Here is a 26,837-nt window from a genome sequence, read left to right on the forward strand (position 1 = left end):
TCTTTTTTATGGCCAAGTAATATTCCACCATATATATACACACGCACGCATGCATGCACACACACACACACACACACTATTCTTTATCCATTTATTTGTCAATGGACATCTAGGTTGCTTCCATTCTTGGGTATTGTCCATAGTGCTGCTGTGAACATTGGGGTGCATGTGTCTTTTCAAATTGGAGTTTCTTCCCGATATATGCCAGTAGGATTGCTGGATCATATGATAAGTCTATTTTTAGTTGTTGAGGAACCTCCATACTGTTCTTCATAGTGGCTGCACCAATTTACATTCCCACAAACAATATAGGAGGGTTCCCTTTTCTCCACACCCTCTCTAGCTTTTATCATTTGTATTCTTTTTGATGATAGCCGTTCTGACTAGTGTGAGTTGATACCTCATTGTAGTTTTGCTTTGCATTTCTCTAATAAATAGTGGTATTGAGCATCTTTTCATATACCTGTTGGCTACCTGTATGTCTTTGGAGAAATGTCTGTTTAGTCTTTTGCCCATTTTTGGATTGAGTTATTTGGGTTTGTTTGTTTGTTTTGTTATTAAGCTGTATGAGCTGTTTATATATTCTGGAAATTAAGCCCTTGTCAGTCACATCATTTGCAAATATTTTCTCCCATTCTGTAGGTTGTCTTTTTGTTTTGTTTATGGTTTTCTTTGCTGTGCAAAAGCTTATAAGTTTAATTAGGTCCCATTTGTTTATTTTGCTTTTATTTCCATTACTCTAGATTCAAAAGAAAATCCAAAAAAAAAAAAAACCAAAAAACTGCCGTGATTTCATGCTTTTACAGGTATCTGTCCAGTTTTCCCAGCACCACTTATTATTGAGGAGATTGTCTTTTCTCCATTGTACATTCTTGCCTCCTTTGTCATGGATTAATTGACCATAAGTGCATGGGTTTGTTTCTGGGCTCTCTATCCTGTTCCAGTGATCTATGTGTCTGTTTTTGTGTCAGTATCATACTGTTTTGATTATTGTAGCTCTTCAGTATAGTCTGAAGTCAGGGAGCGTGTTTCTTCCAGCTCCATTCTTCTTTCTCAAGATTATTTTTGCTCTTCAGAGTCTTTTGTGTTTCCATACAAATTTTAAAATTATTTGTTCTAATTCTGTGGAAAATGCCGTTAGTAATTTGATAGGGATTTTATTGAAACTGTATGTTGCTTTGCGTTGTATGGCCATTTTAATAATATTGATTCTTCCACTCTAAGAACACAGTATATTTTTCCATCTGTTTGTGTTATCTTCAATTTCTTTCATCATTGTCATACTTTTCAAAGTACAGGTCCTTTGCCTCCTTAGGTAGATTTATTTCTAGGTATTTTATTCTTTTTGAGGTAATGGTAAATGGGATTGTCTCCTTAATTTCTTTTTCTGTTGTTTTAGTATTAGTGTATAGAAATGCAACTGATTTCTGTATGTTAATTTTGTATCCTGCAACTTTACCGAATTCATTGATGAGCTCTCTGGTAGTGTCTTTAAGATTTTCTTTGTATAGTAAATATCATGTCATCTGCAAATGGTGACAGTATTACTTCTTCTCTTCCAGTTTGGATTCCTTTTATTTCTTTTTCTTCTCTGTGGCTAGGACTTCCAAAACTATGTTGAATAAAAATGGCGAGAGTGAGCATCCTTGTCTTCTTCCTGATCTTAGAGGAAATGTTTTCAGCTTTTCCCCATTAAGTATGATATGGCCTTGTCGTATATGGCCTATGTTATGTTGAGGTATGTTCCCTCTATGCCCACTCTCTGGAGAGTTTTTATCATAAATCGATGTTGAATTTTATCAAAAACTTTTTCTGCGCCTATTAAGATGATCATCTTAATGATTTGGTCTTTAAAGGGTGTATGATTCTAAGAATTGGTCCATTTCTTCTAGGTTGTCCAATTTGTTGGCATATAGCTGTTCATAATCTTCTTAAAATCCTCCTTATTTCTGTGGTATCCATTTTTATTTCTTCTCTTTTGTTTCTGATTTTACCATCAGGGCCTTCACTCTCTTTTCCTTAGTGAGTCTAGCTGTTTGTTAACTTTGTTTATCTTTTCAAAGAACCAGCTCTCAGTTTCCTTTATTTTTTTGCTTGTCTTTTAAGTCTCTGTTTCATTTATTTCTGCTATGATTTTTTATTATATCCTTCCATTTACTAACTTTGGGCTTCCTTTGTTCTTTTTCTATTTTCTTTGGGTGTAGGTGATTGAGGTTTTTCTTGTTTTTGAAGTAGGCCTGTATTGCTGTGAACTTCCCTTGTAGTTCCCACTTGCTGTCTTTCATAGATTTTGGTCTGTCATTTTTTTCATTTGTCTTCAGGTAATTTTTTATTTCTCCTTTGATTTCTTTATTGCCCTAATAGTTGTACAGTCCCATGTTGTTCGTTCTCCACATATTTGGATTTTTCCAGTTTTCTTCTTGTAATTGATTTGGACTTTCATATCATTGTTATTGGAAAAGGGGTTTTATATGATATAAGTCTTAAAGTTATTGAAACTTGTTTTGAGTCCCAGCATATGGTCTATCCTTGAGAAAGTTCCATGTGCTCTTGAGAAGAACATGTATTCTGCTGCATTTGGATGGAACAAATCTATACAAATCTATAAAATCGTGTCTGATGTTTCATTTAAGGTCAGTGTTTCCTTGTTGATGGATGATCTATCCATTGATGTAATTGGGGTGTTAAATGTCCTTACATTATAGTATTGCTGTCAATTTCTTCCTTTAGATGTGTTAATAACTGATTATATATTCTGGTATTCCTCTCTAAAATGACTTAGCATCTCTACACAAAACTGTTCAATTATTGCTGGATTATAATGAATGCCTTTCCATTTTTATGGATACCTATGTTGTCTAAATATTCCACAAGGAGCATGCATTAATTATGATGTAAAATTACTTTAAACTAAAAATTAGAAAAGGAAACTTATGTAGACATTGCTTTTCATTGTTTTAAAGACATGCAAGTTTGGTGTACTCCATTCTGTTACTACACAGTGGAGAAATGCAGTACTGAGCTGTTAGTCATATAGATATGCTTGATAACTCCCTGAAACTATCAGAAGGGCAAAATGACCATGAAAATTTTTAAAAGAAAGTATAGAAATGAACAGAAAAAACAGTAGAAATGCTATCTCTATCTCATTTAGCTCCATTTCTTCATGGAAAAGTTTTTGGAATTAATCATCAGTTGATCAAATTGCATAGCTAAAAATGCCTAGGTAATAGTTTTGTAGAAAGCAAATAATGTCAGACAAATGTAATTTATTTCTATGACAGAGTGACAAGAGAAGAAACCATAACACTTAGTCATCGGGGACTCAGTGGCTTCTTCAGTGTGTCCCCATTACTGTTGTCTCAGTGAACAAGTAAGAAAGTTATTAGGTGGGTAAGTGCATGTACCCAAAGTGCAGAGATCAAAAGTTTGTCATCAGCATCAGAGGATATAATGAGTAGCCTTTTCTTTGCCGTTGTCAGAGTTCTGTATGTAATAATTGTATCAGGAATTGAAAGACTTGAGTAGAGAATGCTTCTTGGTTTACAAAGACAGTTAAAGTGACTTGTTGATACTCTGGAGTACAAAAATAAGAATCTGATGCTACCATACAAAGTAGAAATTATAGACGTACTACATATAATTAGTTTCCAAAAAGCTCAATTTATTTTAAGGTAATTGTCTTCAGGGAAATTAGAACATGTAACTGGAAAAAGTCATTGTAAATGACTGTACAAACTATGCAGCATGGCATTCATTCAGGTATTATCTTAGTGAGCAATGTAATCTGACTTCAAAAAGATTTTTAACAAATTGCACATGGGCCAAATAAATAATATGTTAAAAGATTATAACCTGGAATTTTACAGGGATTTCATATAAACTATGTGAAATTACTTATGAAAAGATGCTTATTAAAAATAAAATAACAAAAACAAAGCTGTTTGATGCAATACAGTATTCCTCTTCCCTCTAGAAGTCCTCAGACCTTTAAATAATAATCGTTTCAAAATGTAATATAAATTAATATGAATTAAGAATTTCCATACTTAATAACATGGATGGACTCAGAGGGTATTATGCTAAGTGAAAAGAGTCAAAGAAAGGCAAATCCTGTATGGTTTCACTTATATGTGGAACCTAGAAAACCAAAAAAAGTGAACAAACATAACAAAACAGAAAAAAATTCATAGAAACAGAGAACAATCTGGTGGTTGCCAGAAAGGAGGGCGATGAGGTGATGGGTCAAACAGGGAAGGGAACAGTACAAACTTTCAATTATAAAGCAAGGCAGGGGGACGTAATGCACAGCATAGGGAATATGGTTCATAATATTGTAAGACCTTTGTGTGGTGACAGATGGAGACAAAATCTCCATCAAGACTTACACTGATGATCGGTTTGTAATGTATAAAAATTTCAAACCACTACATTGTACACCTGACACTAATGTATTATTTTAAGTCAATTATAATTTAAAAAATTTAAGTGAATAACTAATTTTTTGAGAAAGGCAAAAAAAAAAAAAAAAGTGTCATCATCTTTTCTTTACTCCAAAATAAGAGAAACAGAATGTTCTTGTTGCATCTCTAATAGAACCAAAAGAGCTGAAAAACTGTCACATTCATATTTTAATTTAAATAGTGCTTTGAAATAGCATAATTGGCCAAGAGCAAGGAGGGAAGACATATTTACAGGTGATTTTATGATAATAATAACTATCTAATATACATACAAGAAATAAGGGAAAGTCAGTTTTCAAGATTTCACCAAAACATTGATTTTCCACAGTGAGTTGCATGAAGTGACTCTAGGTCATACATTTTTTTTCTCACCATTTCATCCCTTCCTTTTTAGACCAAGTCAGCGTCATCTCTCTGCTGGACAGACCCAAGCTGGTTTCTTTGCTTGTTCTCTGCCATGATTGGTTGTCAATCTGATGTTATCTTTACAAATGAAATCAAATATGGCCGACTCCCTCAGCAAAACCACCCAGGGGCTTCCCTTCATTCATGAGAAAAAGCAGAAAATGTCCCCTGTCCTACACGCTCATATCATCTGTCCTTTAACCACCTGTGAAGGTTTTCTCTACACCCACTAGTCTTCAAACACACAAGCCATCTTGTTTCTGCTGTTCCAAGAGTGAGTCAAGCCACTGCTCCATCGCACTGTAAAATTTGACTTCTTGATCTCCTCATAGGTTACTCTTTCTTAGTTTCTGGACCCCGCTCAAATATTACCTTATAAATCTAAAGTAATAGCCCTGCTCCTTGACTGTGCTCTCTTTTATATTCTTAGTAGCTTGACTGTATTTATTATTTACCTCTACACATAAATATGCATGTGCATATATATTCATTTTATAATTATTCATTTCCCCCGTCAGAACATAGATTCTGTAAAAGCAGAGACATTTTCTTGTTTTCTGTTCTACTTTTGGTACCTATAGTAGAGGTTCAAAGATCTTTGTGGAATAAATTAATTTTAAAAAGGAAGAATGATAAATAGTATACATTTGCTTAAAAATATCCATTTGGGAACATTCTCTTAGGGGAAAATGAACAGCACCTCTTAAACATCTAGACAGATAATTTCATGTTGATGAATATGAATGATAACATTTACAAATTTAATCTTTTATATGACTTCTCTGTGACCCCTTTTTAAATTGCATTTAAGTTTGATTAGAATATAAAATAGCACGCTGTTTATCTTTACTACCATATTTTAGATAATGGATGATTACTATTTTTGATTATTTTTTTTCTAAGGAATAATTCTGAGTAAAAATAAAACATTTAACCTTGAAATATATTTGTTCTGTTCACTGCTCCTAGGAAAATTGTTTGCTTAGATATTTTAAATAGTTACATTCTTTAAATGGCATATTCTTTCTCACATTTTGTTTGAAGACGTTAAAAATTAATTGCATCATTTGTTTCACAGAAGACAGTCAGACCCTCAATCATCACGTTTTAGTTTTAGTTGACAGGGATCATCTTACAGATGGTAACGGTGCTGACGTAGCTTTTAACAAGGTGTTATTTAGTCCTTTTATCAAGATTCTTCAAAATTGCATTATTTGCAAATATTTGTACTATATATAAAAATAGATTTAAAAAAATTTCTTCCGTAGAGTATAGCGAACTACATTCAAAATCTTGTAGTAACTTTAATCAAAAAGAATATGAAAACGAATCTATGTGTGTGTATGCATGACTGGGACATGATGCTGTGCATCAGAAATTGACACACTGTAACTGACAATACTTCAATTTAAAAAAAAAAGATTTTTCAAATTCGTTTTTCAGGAGAGTGATAAGAACAATCAGCATATTTATGATGAATTCTCATTTAATTTACTGTATTTTCTTGTAAATATTTTTTTTTCAGAAATTGAAAAATTTCAAGGTTCTGATGGAAAAAAAGACGATGAAGAGAAGAAATATCTTGACGTCATCAGCAACAAAAACATAAAGCTCTCAGAAAGGGTATTGATTCCTGTCAGACAGTATCCAAAGGTACTGCCACATATGCTTTGTTCTCATAGAATTAAGGTGAAATCGATAAAAATAAGACTTGATACTTGATTCATTGCCGTTCATGAAATAGACACATAAAGCTTTGTTATATTAATATACACGTATGCATGATACCGACATAGAAGAAGGAAAGCTCTGTGAAAGTACAAGGGTGAGAGTAATTTTCAGTGGGATGTTGTAGCATTTTTATTCTGTGAATGTGGGATGCATAACTAGACATTGCAATCATTTATTTAATGTGTAAGTAGTTCAATAATTTGACTGTCCAAATACACACACTCAGTAATGTTTTGGTTCATGTTGAAATGCATTTGCTTACTATATATAGAAGCGAGCAGAATGAATGATACTAAACATGCAGCATTAGCCACTCAGCAGAGAGTTTCTATGTCTAGGAAGCCTGTATCATCTTTATTAGACCCTCGGATTGTATGTAACCTCTGGTCTTCTAGATTCAGGGTTCATTTGTAAAAATAATTATGGTATTCTCTTGAAAGTACTTTTTCATGAGACAATGTGTCATCCTGTGATATTTTTATCTCCAGAATCATGGTTATAAAACGTAGCATTCAGTGGCATATTTTCATCACTTATATTCGTAAATTCCACGGTTAAAGGGAGTTTTTTATTTTCAAATAAATTGCATTGGCCAAAAAATGGAAACTCAAAGACTTAAGCTGGTAATTAACTTTCCGAAAGGTGTGTCTGAAGCAAGGACCATGTAATTATCCTAATAATAAAGATTACAGAAATAAATGAAATAAATGCTATAGTTTACCAATTGTCTTCTAATACGGTAAATTTTAGTAAGCATGATTCAGTAGAAGGTTGTGTTTATAATTATTTCAAACAGGATAAACTGTTACAGCACACCAGACCATAAAATTTAACTTTCAGATGAGGTTTTTTTGGGCATGCAAGTTTTCGGCTTCTGTGTTTATTTTGAAAGAGACTTACTTTATTGCAAGGTGCATTCAGTGGGTACATATTTTAAAATTAAATTTACTTTACAGTTATACTTTGATGAATATTAAATTCATGAAAAGTTTTACAAAGTAATGAAATATGGTAGAAATGTGATGAGATATTACGAATAATGTCTCTCTTAAGGAACTAGATGATTTGACCCCTTACAGTCCAGGTAGAGTACAAGGCTCTTTCTTTAAAGCATATATTTAAATATTATATAACTCAATACTGTTTCTCAGATTAACACTTGTCTATTCTCTGGCTGTGGGAAACCTAGTCACGGACTCAGATCCTCCTTCTCAGTAAAATGAAGCTCTATGTCTGACCAAATTATGTTGGTAAGGTGTGGAAAGCATTTCACATCCTGATGGCTCCCAAGTGACAGTATGAGTGAGTTTTACGCTGAATATTACAGTAGTTTATGTTTGATTTTTAATGCACGTTTATAATGATGGATACTGAAACAAGACTATTTTTAGAGTGTCTACTTTTTGTGTGAGATTTAGTTTCTTAATTTATAGAAACATTTCTAAACAATGAAACTCCCTATGCGTATTGAAATAAACCATGTCTTACTAGCAAATTATGGTACCTCCTTGAATTTTCAGAATCACAGAATGGTTGAGCTGAGACTAATCTTGTAAATCACAGAATATACAAAACTTATTTTACAGATGTGATAAGTGGGGATTGCTCAAAGACACAGCTTTGTTATAGATGGAATACTTAGAGAGTTTGCTGTTATTTTAAATTGTTCATTTTTTTGGTGAGCCATTACATTTTTAACTTCACTGATCATGCTCACATTTTGGTGTACTTTTTCATGTCAAGTGTGGAAGAATGTGAAAAATGATCATTCTTAATGATGAATAGTTTTGAAGAATGTTATCAAATAATAGTGTATGCCTTATAAATTTACCATCTTTAATTGATGAATATAATGCCAAGCCATTTGAATTTATTACAGCAATGTGCATTTCATAATCTGCTTATCACACATAAAAGATCCCTGAGAACCCTTTCCCAGGAAAAGAGCACCGAGAGACAGAATTGTCCATCAAGTTGCCCCATATTTATTTTTGCTTGCTTTTATACTATAACAATAAAATTAAAATCAACCTTTTGAAAACAATATTTTATTTCAAAAATGGTGATTTCTTCTCCTGCTGAGTGATTATTGCCAGAATAACCTTCTCACTTAGAAAAATATCTGTGGGGCTGAGTTATTTGTCAGCTGTCAAGTATGTAGTGTGGAGTGATGCTGTGAACTTTGAGCAGGACACCACGGTGTGGATGGATTTCAGGTTTATAATAAAAATTATAAAATCTTGAGCTGATCATTAATGTGATGATGTCATTCCTCTCCAACAGAGAGGAAGACATAAGTGTGGGGTTTCTTGAGGAAATGACCTTTCCCTGATTTTACTACTTGACTTTTTGGGGTAGATTCTGTTTCCGTTCGTCTCTAATTACAAGGTAATTTGCTAACTTAATTGAGTAATTCAAGGAATTGAAAGACATTTAAGATTTTTCAATTATAGAAAATATAAGAAGGCTGTTCAAACACATTAAGAATGATTTATCCAGCTCTACTGCTTTGTGGCTAATCACTTAATTTGGAGAAAATATGCCTTATTATTAAATTATTCTAATGGGCACTTTCTCTTGATTGTTTTCAGCGTTTTGTTTGTAACAAATTAGTAAATAAATAGACTTTGTGCATCTATTTTTTACATTTGCAAATGTTTTAGGATCAGGGAAATTATTTCTTGATAGTCAGGTCTGTAAGGAGGCACTGTGTTCCTCCATAATCCTGAGAGAATGATGCCAAAACTCACCGTCCTTAAGGTTAGCTCCTTCTCCTTATGTCCACAAACACAGCATTTTATAGTCCACTACACAATTTTTTTTCGAATTTTAGTATTTCCAACTCATGAATATTACAATGAGAATCATTTTACAGTCTCCTTCAGGCAAGCAGTGGTTGTAACTCACGGTTTTTGTCTCTAAACTTTGCACGTGTGAACTTGCGTGGCTTTTTTATATGGAGTTGTTTGTAGTGTTGGAAATATGTGTATTGAATTTAATCCCAACAGGACCTAAGAAACAAAGATATGTAAAGACAGACACTGTATCCTGTTTTGTAACTGTTAGATGTGTAAAAGGGCTATGGGTCACAAGCACTGGCCTTGAGAGCGTGCTGGGGGACGGGAAGCTGCCGCCTCCACCTGCAGGACGCCTGCCTGTTGCTACTGTAACATGTTTGTCCTCCTGGGCCGTTCAGCCTCTCAGTGTCTTTTAAAAACATCCTTTTGATGTTGCCTTCAGAATCCTCTGAAATACATCAGACGTTTTCTTCAATGAAATTTGCCCCAAGGCCCACTTTTTCTTTCTCGACTCAAGCTACTGCCAGCTTTTTAAAGCACTAAATTGCCAGGAGTATAAATCAGCCCCAAATCTGGCCCCTTGAAGATCAAAGGCAGCCGCACTCCCTTGTACTGCTTTTGAAATCAATTCCTTATGCAGATTAATGCAGAAAATTAAACTTCCAAAATGTGTTCAGAAGCACCCACTTGCTCTGTGTCCCGTCTTGTCCCACTCAGTCCCAGAGAGAGGGGCTTCCTTCTGTGCCTGGTTGCCAGTTACCATCTCCGAAACACCTATTTTTCTAAGCAACGTGGTTTTCTAAAAGCCATCCTGTAGCCTACATCTTAAGCTAGTTTTATCTTTACCAGACAGAGACCACTGCAGAGCATTACTTTTTATTTTTCTAAAGGAAATAGGAAAGAGGATTTGATGGGCTCTGTGATTTCAGTTTCATTCATATCAGTTTCCTAGTCTCTCACTGGTGAATTTAGATCTCAGTTGAGATAATAATGACACTCATTTTGTATGAGAAAGAAAAAAAAATTGACAGTGCTTCTGGAATGTATTCTCTTCAGTAGAATGTCAACCGGAATACCCTTGTATTCCAGGAAAATTTAGAAATCTGAGGAGCTATTATGTTGACTACTGATCTTTTCCAACGACTTTCTTTTAATCAATGCCCATCCCATGTATTTAGATATCACTTTTCCGTATGGTACTTAAACATTTCTTGGTCTCTGTTGACCCACGTATTCCTTATCCTGAATTCCGTGTGCTCTTTTCCCCATCCTTTTTGACGTGTTCAGCACACCCTCCCAAAATATGTGCTCAGACGTCCTAAAATGATCTCTCCTCGTCTTTGTCTAGAACTCATAGAGGGTCTTCAGTCTGTTTTAACCTGCTGCTCCTGTTCTGTTAGGATATTTCACACTTACCCTCCACTGGAACACTGGAAGCTCCTTCAAAGGAATCATTAAAATGCACATGCTTTTTTGAAAGCTGCCCAAAGCTGTATCCTTGCTCAAGGGTCCTTTGAGAGCTGAAACACCTTCTGCCTCACATCCCCTCTGTACCTCGCCACTCTTTATCTGCGTGTGTGTTCATTTGTTTGTCTGATTCAGTGAGCCTTCGGTGGGTCTCTCTACACCCACTAGAGTATAGATGAACCTTCAGTCATTTATTTTGTTCTTGCAGTAGAAATGGTTTTTATAGAGATCTTCAAGAGAGTAGAGGGGAATGACCACCATTATAATTGAGAGGCACTACATGACCCATTGAATGGATTCCCATATTGTTATTGACCATGAAAGACTAATTGATGTATGGAACCAAGTGAATTTCATATAAATTCAAGCACTGTATTATACCTTGACTTTAGCGGGAAAAACTTTTGCTGGAAAGGATACAGGAAATAGAAATTTATGCATTTCTTCCCCACCTCCAGAAACATCTGGATAAGGGACATTGTTCCCATCTAGATAAGAGAGTATTGATTATTATTGTGATTATTGTAATAATACTAGGTTAGTACCTGACTACAACCAAATTTTTGAAAGAAATTTAGATTCATGTACAAAAATTGTGAGTGACTTTTATTTAGTTTTTTTCAAATATAAGTAATTGTTGAAAGAAATTTGTGTAACACATTTAGATTTCTAACATTTTAAAAATAATTTCCTTAAAAACATATGTATATCACCAAAGACTACAACAATTCAGTTATGAATATCAATGCAGAAACTTTCAAAATATCACCAAATGCTGTGTATCAGTATTCTTAGCACCATTATCTCCAGTAACCAAAAGATGGAAGCAACTCTAATGTCCTCAGCTGATGAATAGATAAATAAATTGTGGTATATGTACAGAGTGGAATATTATTCAGCCTTAAAGAACAATGAAATTTGGATGCATGTTACAACGTGGATGAACACTGAAAACATCCTGTTAATAAGGGAAATTAGCCAGACACAAAAAGACAAATATTGTATGATTCTACGCATGTGAGATACTTAGAAACTTAGAACAGGCAATTTCATAGATACGGAAGATAGAATAGAGGTTACAGGAGCTGTGGAGAGAAATGAATGGAGAACTATTGTTTAATGGATGCAAGATTCCTCTTTGGGATGATGAAAACGTTCTGCAAATGGATATGGTGACAGTTGCACAACATTGTGACTGTACTTAATCCCACTGAATTTTGCATTTAAAAACATTTAAAATGGTAAATTTTATGTTGTATATATTTTATTGCAATAAAAATGGTGTTACAAAAATATTACCAAATGAATTTCAATAGCATACTGCAAGGAAAATAAGTTACACCCAAATGTAGTTTTACTACAGGAATGCAAGACTGGCTTGGTACTTAAAAATACTTTTTAAAAAATTACTGAATTTTAGGATCAAATCAAGCACTTGATAACATCAATTTTCTATTCCTTGTGAAATGAACGTATATAATAATTATACATCTATAATTAGTGTGAAGAAATTGTTTATTCAGTAAGTATTGGGGAGAAAACTAGTACAGCATTTGGGGCAAAAGAAAATGAAGGGAAGACTCAATCCCTAACCCATCTTTTACATGAGTATAAATCTCCACTGGGTCTAAGATTAAATGCAAAAAAAAAAACAAAAAACCCAAAAAACAAACAGAAAAACAAAGTATTGGGACAAATTACGGCGAATTTACTTCATAATATTTGATTGAGGGGAAAGCATTTCTAAGAAAGGTGGGAAATATTTGAAGCCATAATTAAATGATTAAAATATTTTATACCATAAAACCAAAACTGCTGTACAAGAAAAAATAACGATGATGATTACCAGCATTAAAGTCACAGTCAACATGTCAAACGACTGTGACTGTATGAGAAATACTTGAAACACGTGGCGGAAGGTTCATGTTATTTATACGGAATGCTTCTGCTTTTCTGACTGAACAAGAAGCCAGTTAGACCAACAGACGGTTATCACACACGTACTGTGTAAAGCAAACAGAAAAAAGCCTGAACCTCACTTACAGAAAAATCAAGTTAAGATTAATTTGACATGCTTCTGTTCTCCAGCAGATCATAATAAAAGCTTTGGTTTTAACAGATAATGGTATTAAAGCATGGAGAAAAAAATACTCCATAAACGGGTGCTTAGAGCATGGGGATTCAACCATTTTAGGGAGCAGTTTTGCAAAATCAGTGAAAATCACAAGGCATAGACTTTTGGAAGCAGTTGGATATTTAGCAATTTATTTTAGAATTATATATTTTCACAGATATGTGCTGTTAGGTGAAAGTGTAAAAGATTATAAATAGGATGATTCTCTTCAATATAAAAGGGATATATTTATACTTATATATGTATATATATATATGATAGAGAAATAGATTAATAATAAGTAAATCAAAGAGGACTTTGTATTGGAGGCTCTTTTGTGCTGTTTGAATTAATTACTACTAACATGTTATTTTCCTAGTAATAAAGATTTTTTTAAATAAGGCTAGTTGAAAACATTTAAAATAGAAAAAAATTGGTTCTACTTAAAATTTTTTCCTAGAAAAGAGGAACAAATAATAAAAACTAAGGATTATTTAATGTTTTTATACATAGCAGACACTTTATAGTTTTAACATCTGCTTATTCAATTGTCACAAAAATCCTAGTATTTCTATCTCCTATTTTGTAGACAAAGAAACTGAATCTTGGAGGAACTCATTTGCCAAAACCACATTATTAGGAAATGACCGATCAGGAGTCACATCCAGAGACTCTGACTTCAAGGCTGTTGTCCATATCTCATTACACCGTGTGGTTCTGTTATTACACTGTAAGCAAATGACATCCTAAAACATACAGTAGAAAATTTGATCATCATTTGAAGTGAAGTAAGCCAGAAAGAGAAAGAAAAATACTATGTGATATCACTCATATGTGGAATCTAAAAAAAAGAAAAAAAAGAGGACACTCATGAACTCATCCACAAAACAAAAAGAGACTCAAAGACATAGTAAACAATCTTTTGGTTACCGGGGAGAAAGGGGGTGGGAAGGGATAGATTTGGGAGTTTGAGATTTGCAAATGTTAGCCACTATATATAAAAATAGATTTTAGAAAGTTCTTTACAGCAGAGGGAACTATATTCAATGTCTTGTAGTAGCCTTTAATGAAAAGGAATATGAAAGCGAAATTATGTGTGTATATGCATGGCTCAGACATGATGCTGTACACCAGAAATTGACACATTGTAACTGACCATACTTCAATTTAAAAAAAAAGGAAAAGAAAATTTGACTTCAAACATGACTCATCAAAATCTAATCAAAATGAACTTAAAAACAGATGAAGATTTTATTTTTATGAAAAAAAAATCATACAGTCCTTTTTCTGGTTTATGAGTAAATATAGTGCTTCAATAAAGAGCACAGCCTGAAACTCAAGTTTAGAGGAACAACTAACTTTAAAACATCATGAAGCAGCCCTTAAATCTGGGACCTCACACAGAGAAGTAAGGTTCATGTGAGTACCCACCGTGTATCAAACGCCCAGCAGAGCACAGTGAACTGTTCTGTTCCCTCAAAAACACTTCACGAGTTCTGAAGGAGAGACTAAGGTATAAAAATATTGAAGGAACTTTCCTAAGCCACATGCTGGAACAGTGATAGTGTTAACATTGGAACTCAGGTCTTTTGGCACCAAAGTCCCTCTTCTTTGTCTCAAGTCATAACCACTGTTACGATTCACTTTCTTGTATATGAAGAGGCATTGAGAGAATTTTGGACACAGACTGCTAAGATTGCAGAGGTTCACAGATGGAAAAGCAGATGTATTTCTCCTCTGGTGGTAAGTCAGGCAGAAATAATAGACTCATTAGTTGGAGTGTATCTCATAGTTTCTGTGGTCTAATCTTCTCCTCAATTTAGGAATCGTTTCTACAATATCTGTGATACTCATCAGCCTGTCTACAAATGCCTCTAGTGATTAAAAAGAAAGTTCACTGCATTGTAAAACAGATCTATTTTTATATTGAAGTATAGTCAGTTATGATGTGTCAATTTCTGGTGCACAGCATCCTGTCCCAGTCATGCATATGCATACATAGATTTGTTCATATTTTTTATTAAAGGTCACCATAAGATATCAAATATAATTTCCTCTGCTATGCAGAAGACATTTGTTTTTATCTATTTTTATATATAGTGGTTATCCTTGGCAAATGTCAATCTTCCAAATTTACCGCTTCCCACCGCCTTTCCTGGATAACCGTAAGATTGTTTACTATGTCTGCAAGTCTTTTTCTTTTATAGGTGAGTTCATTAGTGTCCTCTTTTTCTTTCTTTCTTTCTTTCTTTCTTTCTTTCTTTCTTTCTTTCTTTCTTTCTTTCTTTCTTTCTTTCTTTCTTTCTTTTTTTTAGATTCCACATGTGAGTGATATCATATGGCATTTTTCTATCTCTTACTTCACTTAGAATGATGATCTCCAGGTCCATCCACGTTGCTGCAAGGGGCATTATTCTTTTTTATGGCTGAGTAGTATTTCATTGTGTGTATATGTATATATATATATATGTATGTATGTATATGTGCATGTATATGTATGTGTGTGTGTGTATATATATACAACTTCTTTATCCAGTCATCTGTTGATGGACATTTAGATTGCTTCCATGTCTGGGCTATTGTATATAGTGCTAATATGAACATTGGGGTGCAGGTGTCTTTTCAAAATAGAGTTCCCTCTGGATATATGCCCAGGAGTGGGACTGCTGGGTCACATGATAAGTCTATTTTAGTAAGTAGCTAAAATTTCTTGAGGAATCTCCATACTAGAACAGTCATATCTAATAATGAGTAGACATTGCTGTTTGAGACACTTTTTTTCATTGAAATATCATCTTTACTCCTGAAGATTGCTACGAGTCCTGGTTTTGCCTTTGGCTTCACTAAAGAACTCACTTGAAACAGTTGAACCATGCTCTTGCTTGAACTGTCATTGATACATGGTCTTCGTTTGGTTTCTGGCCACCATAATTTATTTTTATCTCCTCTTACAAAACAGGTTCCATGTCTCAGCCTTCTCTGTGGGTTTGTACTCTTCCACAGCACTTGTTAATGTTGGGGTTCCCCGGGGATTATCCATGGTGCTCTTTGTGGCATGGCTTCCTATGGGAACGGCTTTCCAGGGCTGCCCATCCAGCCAAGACCTGTCCCTAAGACTTACGTATGGAGCTGCCCGCTTGACATCACCACGTGGACGTCTAGGCATCTCAGATTCAGTTGGGATTCTTCTTACCCCATGTGTCCTTCACCTGCCGTATACCTGGCTTGGTTGCTGGCAATACCATCCTTTTACTTGGTCAGGTCAGAAACTGTGGACTCCTCTCCATGGCTCCTCTCTTTCTCCCCCACGTCCTATCCAACTGGCCTGGTAAACCCATTTGTCTTATTCTCAGAATACGTGGAGAATCAGACAGCTCTCGCCACCTCCGTGGCTATTACTCTGGCCCGGGTCACCGCCTTCTCTCCCCTGGATCACTGTGAGAGCCTCTTAACTGATCTCTCTGCTCCACACATGCCTTCATCTCTTCCTACCCAAGCACTCACAATCCCTATCCCCTTCTCTAGACTTTTTTTTTTTCATAGCATGTATCACCTTCTAATGTACTTGATAATTTTATTACTTGTTATTTCATGCTTTCTTCACACTAGAATGCAAACTGCAAAACACCAAGTGCCCTTGTCCAAGTCATGGGTGCTAGTCACCTAGAGCTATGCCTAGCACCCAGCTAGGTGGTCAGTAGACAATTTCTGTATGGTTATGGAGTAATTACACAGATGGTTCTCTTAAGACACTCTGGCTGGAGGAAATACAGTTGAGGTGGAAAGATCCAGAACAAAGAACTCACTGTTCTCACCTCCTGCCTCTTCTTACAGAATCTGCAGGGGACCTGTCACCATTGGAGCAGGGACATCACAGGTCCTCTGGAGGCAACACAGTGTCCCCTCCTCAGTGAAGGCTCAGTGCTGCTCTAGTCTTAGCAGAGAGTCCAAGTCCAAGGAAAAGCAATTACAGTGAAAATCTGACTCAATTCCCATGCTCAGATAATCAGTTACTTTGCTTTACCAAATTGTCTAATTAACATGAAATTCAAAGTTTTAACTCTACTTTCAAGTCATTTCTGAATATCTTGTTTTATTATTTAAATATCCATTTTTAGTAAGTGCAGTATATTGAACGTTACTTGACCTTTTACAAAAGAGCCTACACCATCATTCTAAATATTGATTCCAGTTAATTCATTGTCGTTTAGGATCTATTTATTGGATCTATATGGCAGCCACTTGGTATTCGACTCATAAATGAAAAATTAAAGGATGCTTTCACTGGTCTCAGGAAATCCTATAGTTGATTTAATCAGTTGTTCTAATATGGCTTCATACCAGGATGGATCCAGAAGCTTTGGGAATGGGTTGGATCGTCTTTAACACTCTAACTTAAATTTTAGAAGCTAAGGTGTGAAAAGGAGGCAGGGATATAGAAAAACTAGATCATTATTTGAAAAACTTAGCAGAGAAGAGAAGAGAGGTTGGCTGTTATTTGGGATGTAGGGTTGAGAGGAGCAGAGGGTAAGAATGGGGTAATATTTATCTTACTGTCAAGTCCTCTCAATAGAGAAACCTTAATTTATATGGTTGTTTTTGCATCCTGGTAATTTTTAGTCTGGCTTCTCCTGTAGAGTTTCTCTGTTTCTGGAAAGAAATTTCTAAGAATAAATTAAGATGCAGATTTTCTTGAGATGCTGAAGATTGCTGTGAAGAGACAGTATACTATAATGGGAAATAATAGAATTTTGACCCAGGTAGACCTAAGGATGAGTCACAATTCTACTTTCATTCAACTATGACAGTGGAAATTTCCATTCACACTTTCAACAATGTTTTTCAGCTGCAGCGTGAGTGTAGTCTCATGGTCTGAGGTTTCATCAGGAATACATGAGAGTATATGTGCATACTTGGCCCAGTACCAGCACGTGGTGTAGCCTTGTACAAGAATAACCACTGAACACATACTAGTTTCTTCTTTTTTTCCTCTTAACAATACTCTTGGTGGGGAAGCACCTACTTTTGCTAGGCGCTCTCTCTCTCTCTCTCTCTCTCTCTCTCTCTCTCTCTCTCTCTCTCTCTCTGTGTGTGTGTGTGTGTGTGTGTGAGATAAAACAGGTAGTTGGAATTATTTCGCTAAGAGTTCTATAATTCCATTCCTGAAAGGGAAAACAATGAAGACATCAATAAAAACATAGATGAAATGACTGAAAGAGGACTACATTTATATTAGTGGTAATAAAAATTTTTATTTGTTGACTATTTACTATGTATCAAGCAATGTTTTCTGTGATTTATATTATTACTTGATTGAATCCACTTACTATTCTGTGGCATATGTACTATTCAGAGGAGGAAGTTTAGGTGCAGATAAAATTAAATTATTCAAAGTGACATAGACATTTAATAATGAATCAAGATTGAAGAATAGGAGAAAACTTAGGCAGTAATGTTATCTTCAATGTCTGCAATATTTATTGATGAGGTAGATTTCATCCTTGTTTATTTAAATACAACTCTAAAGCATTGTTAAGTATCCTTCTCCTTCATGTGCAAGTGTTTGGGATTTGAGACTGAGATTTGTGAAAAGTCACATGTTGAAAAAATGAATACTCGGCGTGTAATATTAAATTATGAAATGAATGTTTAAATAAGCCACATTGTTGTCATTGGATTTTTACATATCAGGTCTCTGACTCATAGTTCTACACCACGTTGTGTTACAACACATGAGTGCATGCCCAACAGAACATTTTGTTTACTTCCTGTGTTCCCATCTGAAGACACATCTCTTAGACATAGCAATTGATGCTGCTGCTAGATTATTTTTAATTACATGTACTAACTGAGAGCAGAGTGTCCTGTGTTTCCACTAGTTGGATACCCGGTGCGTGGTTTCAGGGCTATCCGCAAGTGTTGAAGCCTCAGAATTCTTCATTATCACTGTGCCAATAGTCACTGTGCTTCATTAATATGACAGGCTGTGTAATACGGAATTAGAAGGCATAACCCATGTGGGGCTTAGCTCATTTTTATTTTTTATTTTCTTCTTTTAGTTTTATTTTTGTCTTTTAAAGTAAGAAACCTAATGGGAAAATGATGAATTCCATGGCATCATAAAAAGCTACAAAATTAACATTTGGAAGAGTAACTCCCATTGCCAAAAAAAATCTGAAAACATTTTTGTTTTGTTTTGTTTTATGACTTCAGCAATAGATCTAGCTTAGAAGAGAACTTCCCTTTCTACATTCTGATTTATTGCAATTCGAAGAGAATACTAATGTTAGGTCAAAAATGGAATTTGCATTTTAAGGTAGTTTTAATGAGGAAAATTTAATTTCTGAAGTGGCCAATACCCCTCTGAATTTTCATCAAATTTTTAAAAATGATCAAATTTACAAACACTTTTGCAAGTTTTGGTTCTCTTTTGGGTCTGATTTCAAAGTCTTGAGATAATTTTTGATTTTATAGTTTCACACTAATCGTGTAGTTGACTTTATTATCTACATTTGATCATATATCCCATTATTTGATCTTGCTTTAGGTCAACCTGAGTCTGTTAAACTAGTTAAAAAATTTAATTATAAGATTTAATGTAGTCTTCAAAACTTCTCTCTGAATTTGCCTTTTAAAATGCAACTGTTTGATTAAAAAAAGTGACAGTATAAGATTCAAAAAAAGCACATAGTGTATTGGAACTTGGGAAGCATTTTTCACATGTTTGTCATTTTTATATTTGCATCGCAGATGTTTTGAAATTATTAACATCTTTACACACAGTGCTTTTGTACCTGAGCTCTCAGAGATAATTGCATTGATGGCTTTACTAAGAGACTTTTATTTATTTATTTTTTTTTACGTATAGAATTCTTTCTGGCTGCACCTTGGGAAATGTGTGGGGAAATGCATTAAATTAACACAAAATTTTACTGCCAACCCATATGTTGTCTAACTCGGCGGAGAAATGGCTGCAGCAGTATTTCACACGTGTGAGAAGAAGCTCAAGTGCATTGTGTATTCTGAAATTATGGTGGGGTTTTCCCCCAGCGCACACCAGTGAGACAGAGCCCTCCGACCTTCACAGGAAATGGAAGGATCAGGCAGAAACTATCACTGTTTTTCTCATTTCCATCCATCTTGCAAATGACTTATGTGAATTCTTGTCTTCTTGTAAACTGTGGAAGACAGACCTGGGAATAGCTTGTTCTGTGCCTTCTAAAAACAACCATATGAGGAGAATTGTTTTAGGTTATTCGCATGGTGCTCATGCCTTAAGGAAAAGAATAGGTTAGCAATGCAGTTGAATAAAATGATGCACATGTGTTTTGCTGCTCTGGGCAGCATGGGGAACAGAACCAAACCTAGTGGCCTTAAAGTCTGCAAATGGGGCAGGACATGCAGGTCCAGTGGGCTCCACCCAGGTTCCCCTCTCTGGCCCCAGACTGGTCTCTGGCCGTTACATTCCTGCCCCCTGAGCTTCAGAACCCTGCTTTTACTGATCACTCCCAAATTATTCACTTCAGCAGAACCTTTTCTAGACCTCCAGACTGATACGGTCCGTAATTAATTGACACCTTCCCCTGAATATTCCTGAGGCAATTCAAACTCAGCAAGGTAAAAGCTGAATTAATTCTCCTTTCATTAGAATCTGCTTGTACTATTCTGTTCCTGTTTCAAAGAATGGCACCACCATCCTGCTTGTCACAAAGGAGAAATCTGGGTACCATCTTGTTGAGAAACTTGGGTACATCTTACACTCTCGTTTTGAATTTACAATCACCAAATCTTGTACATTCTTGTGTCCCAAACACAGTTCAGATCTATTCGTATTTCCCCAGCCCCGCTGCCACCCACTCCTTCAGGGCCACCATCATTCTTGGCATCCATTTCTGCAAAAGCCTTCTGACGTGTTTTGCAGAATTCGGTCTTTCACTTTCTGATATATTCTTCACAAAGGATTTTGAGTAAGTGTTTTTAGATAATGTCATTGTCCTGCGTAGGAACTCTCGATGTTTCTCCGCTGCCTGAGTACAATCTCCCTGGTACTTCTTGTATGATTTGAGTAATTCCCTTTCCCTTTGATCCTGCCATCCATTGCTTCCATCTTTTGTATATTTGTGGCATGACTAGTCCTCAAAACTCCAGGCTTTGTGTGGTGGTTTAACCAAAATCTAAATAAAATAAAGGCATGTGGGAGTTGTATTTTTAAAACAGTGACCTTTCAGTTGATTGTCTTCTCTTCAGCATGTGTTGTGATATTCTTACTATTTTATCCTTTTTTCCCCCATGATCTTTTTTATTTTTAATTCATTTGTCTAGGAATGCTTAATTCTTTTTTTTTTTTACCTCCTCCACTTCTTATGATGATAGGAGAAACTGAGGGAACACTAAGGAATGATTGTTCTACAAAAAGGAAAATTAGCAGAAATTAAGAGAACATGTAAGTCAGGACCCTGCTTCTTTTTCCAATATACAGGCTAAAAACCAGGGCTTGTATTATTTGCTATTTTAAAATTGAATTTTGCTATGTTCTTATTTTATTTATTTATTTTATTAAAATATAGTTGATTTACACTGTTGTGTTAGTTTTTGGTGTACAACATAGTGATACAGTCATGTATATATATATATATATATATATTTACATATATACATATACATATATTCTTTTTCATTATAAGTTCCTACAAGATTTTGAATATTATTCCTTGTGTTATGCCATAGGACTTTGCTGTTTATCTATTTTATATCTAGTATTTTGTTTTCTAAGGTATTTGCATACCATTTTCAATAATGGCTATACCAAACTACGTACCTGCCTACAGTGTTGGAAGATTCCTTTTTCTCCACACACTCTTCGGCTTTTATTGTTTGCAGACTTTTGAATGATGGCTACTCTGACTGGTGTGAGGGGGTATCTCACTGTAGTTTTGATTTGCATTTCTATAATTAGTGACATTGAGCATCTTTTCATGTGCCTATTGGCCATCGGTATGTCTTCATTGGAGAATCGCTTTTTTAGGTCTTCTGCCCATTTTTTTTATTGATTGGATTTTTTTTTTTTTTTTTTTTTTTTTTTTTTTTTGGTCATTGAATTGTTTTTGAACTGTTTGTAAATTCTGGAAGTTAAGCTTTTATCAGTTGCATCATTTGCAAATATTTTTTTCCCAGTCTGTAGGTTGTCTTTTTGTTTTGTTTGTGGTTTCCTTTGCTGTGCAAAATCTTATACATTTAATTAGACTCCAGTTTTGTTTTTTTTTATTTTTGCCTTTAATTTTATTGCCTTGGGAGACTGACCTCGGAAAATATTGTTATGATTTATGTCAGAGAATATTTTGTCTATGTTTTCTTCTAGGAGGTTTATCGTGTCATGTCTTATATTTAAGTCTTCAGGCATTTTGAGTTTATTCTTGTGTATGGAGTGAGGGAGTGTTCTAACTTCATTTATTTACATGCAGTTGTTCAGTTTTCCCACATCTCTTGCTGAAGAGACTGTCTTTTCTCCATTGTATATTCTTGCCTCCTTTGTCGAAGATTGATTGACCATAGATCTGTGGGTTTATTTCTGGGCTCTGTGTTCTGTTCAGTTGATCCATATGTCTGTTTTGATGACTGTAGCTCTGTAGTACTGTCTGAAATCTAGGAGGGTTATGCCTCTGGGTTTTTTCTTTTTCTTCAGTAATGCTTTGACAAGCCTGGGTCTTTGGCGATTCCATATAAATTTTAGAATGATTCTATTTCAGTGAAAAATGTGCTGGAATTTGATAGGGATCACATTAAATTTGTAGATTAATTTATGTAATATGGCCATTTTAACAATATTAATTCTTCCAATCCAAGAGCATGGGCTATCTTTCCATGTCTTTCAATCATCTTTAATTTTCTTGATCAGTGTTCTATAGTTCTCTGCATATGTTTTTCGCCTCCTTGGTAATTTTGGTATGTTCTGGATGTATTCTGGCTAGAAGTCCTGTAAAATCCCTTCAGTGAAATAGCTTCAGGGCTTTTCATCTATTCAAATCTAGGTTCAAAAGTAATGCCACATGTGAAATAAGGCAGAAGGAAATGGGAATGGAAGGGAGAGATGCCAGGAGAGAACCCAGGCAGAATTCCAGTGCCACTGGTGGTAGTGTGTCCTGGAGCCCAGGCGTGCTTGTCCTGCCTCTGTGCCTGCCTTTCCTGACCCAGCACTTTGACTGCGCAAAGCCTGTGATGCAGCCTCTTGGTGCCTACTTGGCTTCCCACATTTGTTCTTGTCCAGGAAGCACTGTGATCATTCTACTACCAAGATGATTTACCAAGTGATAAAAGAACTTCTGCTAGTGGAAAAATTAAATCAAATGTTCAGGACTCTAGTATCCCAAACTAGAGTGTGTGTGTGTGTGTGTGTGTGTGTGTACACACATATATGCAACAGAATACTACTCAGCCATGAAAAAGAATGAAATAATGCCATTTCCAGTAATATAGATGAAACTAGAGATTTTAATTCCAAGTGAAGTAAGCCAGAAAGAGAAAGATAAATGCCATATGATTTCACTTATATGTGTAATCTAAAAAAAAAAAAAAGGACACAAATGAACTTATCTACAAAACAGAAACAGAGTCACAGACATAGAAAACAAACTTATGGTTGCCAGAGGGTTATGGGGGTGGGAAGGGATAAATTGGCAGTTTGACAATTGCACCTCTTCGGGAGTGATGGAAACGTGAGCTATCTAGATTGTGGTGGAGGTTTCATGGGTGTAGACATCTATCAAAATTCATCCAGTCGTACATCTGAAATATGTGTAGTTTTCTGTACGGGAACCATACCACAATAAAGATATTAAAAAAAAAAGAAAAAGAAAGATCTGATTTGTGACTTGAGGGCAGGCGGGTGATATGATAAAGTAGGACACCTGTGAGAAATGTTTGAGGTAACAACCTTTAAAGGCATCCTATTAATGGGGGGGGGGTTAAATTTAGCTCACGTGGTAGAGCGCATGCTCGGCATGCATGAGGTCCTGGGTTCAATCCCCAGTGCCTCCATTAAAAAATTTAATTAAATAGACCTAATTACCTTCCCCCCAAAGTAAAACCTAAAAGTAAATAAATAAAATAGTAATTAAAAAATAAATACAAATAAAAAATAAAAAAGTCATGCTACTGATGCTTTAGGCAAAGTCTGGATGGACGACTTCTGATGGTTGCAAAAGAATCTCCCTAAATATACTCACGGTTCAAGAGGACTGAGTGTAACTACGCCAGGCATTTTAAAAAGGCAGAAGAGTGTTCTTCCTTAGGCTCAGTGAACAGGAAAAATGGGGCACCAAGGAGGGTTGAGTGGGACTGAAAGTAGCTGCTCTCAGGTCCCTGCCACTCAGCCCAGCACATCACGATGTACACGTGGCCTTGGCAGTAAGCACTGATCATCTTTTATTAATTTCTCCCCATGCTTTACAGTCATACCAACATAAATGAATATTGGAATGAACAGTTCCATCATTTCTCTTTAGATTCATCTTCTTTTAAAAAAAGGAACTCTATGTTTTCACTTATGTCTGGAATCTAAAAAACATAAACAAATATAACAAAATGGAAATGGACTCACAGATACAGAGAACAAGCTAGTGGTCACAGGGGGAGAGGGAAGAGGGGGGCAAACTAGGTGAAGGGGATTGAGAAGTACAGACTACCAGATGTAAAACAAGTACTTTACAAGGATGTGATGTTCAGCACAGGGAGTGCAGTCAATACTTTAAAGTAACTTTACCTATGTTTTCCTCTAGGAGTTTTATACTATCCGGTCTTACATTTAGGTCTTTAATCCATTTTGAGTTTATTTTTGTATATTGTGTTAGAGAATGTTCTAATTTCATTCTTTTGCATGTAGCTGTCCAGTTTTCCCAGCACCTTTGACATAAATTTCAGCAATATTTTTTTAACCAGCTCCTAGAATAATGGAAATAAAAACAAAAATTAAAAAATGGGAACTAATTCAATTTAAAAGCTTTTGTACAGCAAAGAAAACCATGAACAAAATAAAAAGACAACCTATGAACCGGGAGAAAATATTTGCAAATGATGCCACTGGCAGGGGCTTAACTTCCAGAATAAACAAACAGCTCATAAACAGCTTGATGACAAAATAACAAACAACACAATCAACAAATGGGCAGGAGACCTACGTAGACATTCCTCCAAAGAAGCCATCCAGATGGCCAACAGGCACATGAAAAGATGCTCAGTATCACTAATTATCAGAGAAATGCAAATCAAAACTACAATGAGGTATCACCTGACACCAATCAGAATGGCCATCATTCAGAAGTCCACAAGTGGCAAATGCTGGAGAGGGTGTGGAGAAAAGGGAACCCTCCTACACTGCTGGTGGGAATGCAGTTTGGTGCAGCCACTGTGGAAAACAGTATGGAGATACCTTAAAAAAACTAAAAATAGACTTACCTTATGATGCAACGATCCTATTCCTGGGCATATATCCAGAAGGAACCCTACTTCAAAAAGACACCTGCACCCCAATGTTCACAGCAGCGCTATTTACAATAGCCAAGACATGGAAACAGCCTAAATGTCCATCGACAGATGACTGAATAAAGATGTGGTATATTTACACAATGGACTATTACTCAGCCACGAAAACGAATGAAATAATGCCATTTGCAGCAACATGGATGGACTTAGAGATGATCATTTTAAGGCAGACAGAGAAAGACAAATATCATGTGATATCACTTATATGTGGAATGTAAAAAAATGATACAAATTCTATTTACAAGCCAAAAACAGACTCAGGGACATAAAGTAACTTTATATGGAGTGTAATCTATAAATACCAGAGCACTATGCACTACGCCTGAAACTAATAAAATATTATAAGTAAACTGTACTTCAATTAAAAAAAAGAGAGAGAAAATGTCTATCTCATTGGCTGCTGTGAAAATTAAATAAGGTGAACACAGGATGGTACATAAACACGGAATGGGGGACACTGTGTTTAGTTATCCTGTGCTTTTTTTTCCAGAGCCTGCTTGACACTTTTTATCCTAACACCAATCGATGTGAAAAGGAAGTGACCTTTTGCCATTTGAGATGAAACATGCATGGACTCCCAAAATAGACTCTATACTCAGTTTTGTATTACTAAGCAGATTTTTCTTTACAATAAACAGGCACTAAGGACTTTAATCATTAGCTCACCCTGAGAATCATACAGGCAAATTTGGATTTGAGTTTGGCTGTGTTCTTTTTAAAACCCTATGCAGGTAATTAATTCCCTAGTGTTCAATGCATTCATAGTGTATGGTAATGAATTTGAGACTTGTAAGAGTGAATTTCACTTAAAATGTGAAGCTCAGTGTTTATCCCATCGAGTGAGCTGTAAACTGTGAAATCCTGTTTCACGATCCGGGGGTCCCCCTCCAGGCACTTCATTCACACACTTAGTCACTAGTAAAGCCTCGCGTGAGCCCGAGCCCCCGTGCTGGGGGCGGGTGGGGGGTGCACCCACGGGTTTATATTTTTACCCGGTTGTGTTCACAGAATTTAAACACGCAATTTAAAGAGCTTGTGGCAGGCTGATGGTATTTGCTTGTTTATTTCAGGCCTGAGTTATGTTCCTTGAGGCTGCCTGTCAGGCACAAGCTACTTGTCAGTCTCTCCCAAGCAGACGTGTGTGCACGGTGCCGCCCTGTGCTGGCCGTCTCCACGGAGCAGGCAGGTGGCAAAGCCATCAGTGAACCTGGAGGGGAACATAGGATTTCAATGTGGAATTTCCTATGAAAACAAATACATGTATGTAGATGCATGACTGGGACGTGGTGCTGTACGCCAGAAACTGATGCATTGTGATTGACT

General features: G+C 35.6%; 1 protein-coding gene across 4 annotated transcripts in view; it reads left to right on the top strand.

Moving 5' to 3' along the window:
- KHDRBS2 (KH RNA binding domain containing, signal transduction associated 2) overlaps window positions 1–26,837 on the top strand; it is a 522,708-nt gene that overhangs the window by 74,848 nt on the left and 421,023 nt on the right. For all 4 annotated transcript variants that reach the window (XR_010376930.1, XR_010376929.1, XM_031434467.2 and 1 more), the window contains exon 2: window positions 6,394–6,521. Coding sequence is in view for 2 of the 4 variants with exons in the window: in XM_031434467.2 (XP_031290327.1) it covers window positions 6,394–6,521 (128 nt within the window). In the remaining 2 variants the exon portion in view is untranslated. The remainder of the gene's footprint in view (window positions 1–6,393; window positions 6,522–26,837) is intronic.

This window comes from Camelus dromedarius, chromosome 19 (genome assembly GCF_036321535.1).
Source record: "Camelus dromedarius isolate mCamDro1 chromosome 19, mCamDro1.pat, whole genome shotgun sequence".
In the NCBI taxonomy this organism is placed as follows: domain Eukaryota; kingdom Metazoa; phylum Chordata; class Mammalia; order Artiodactyla; family Camelidae; genus Camelus; species Camelus dromedarius.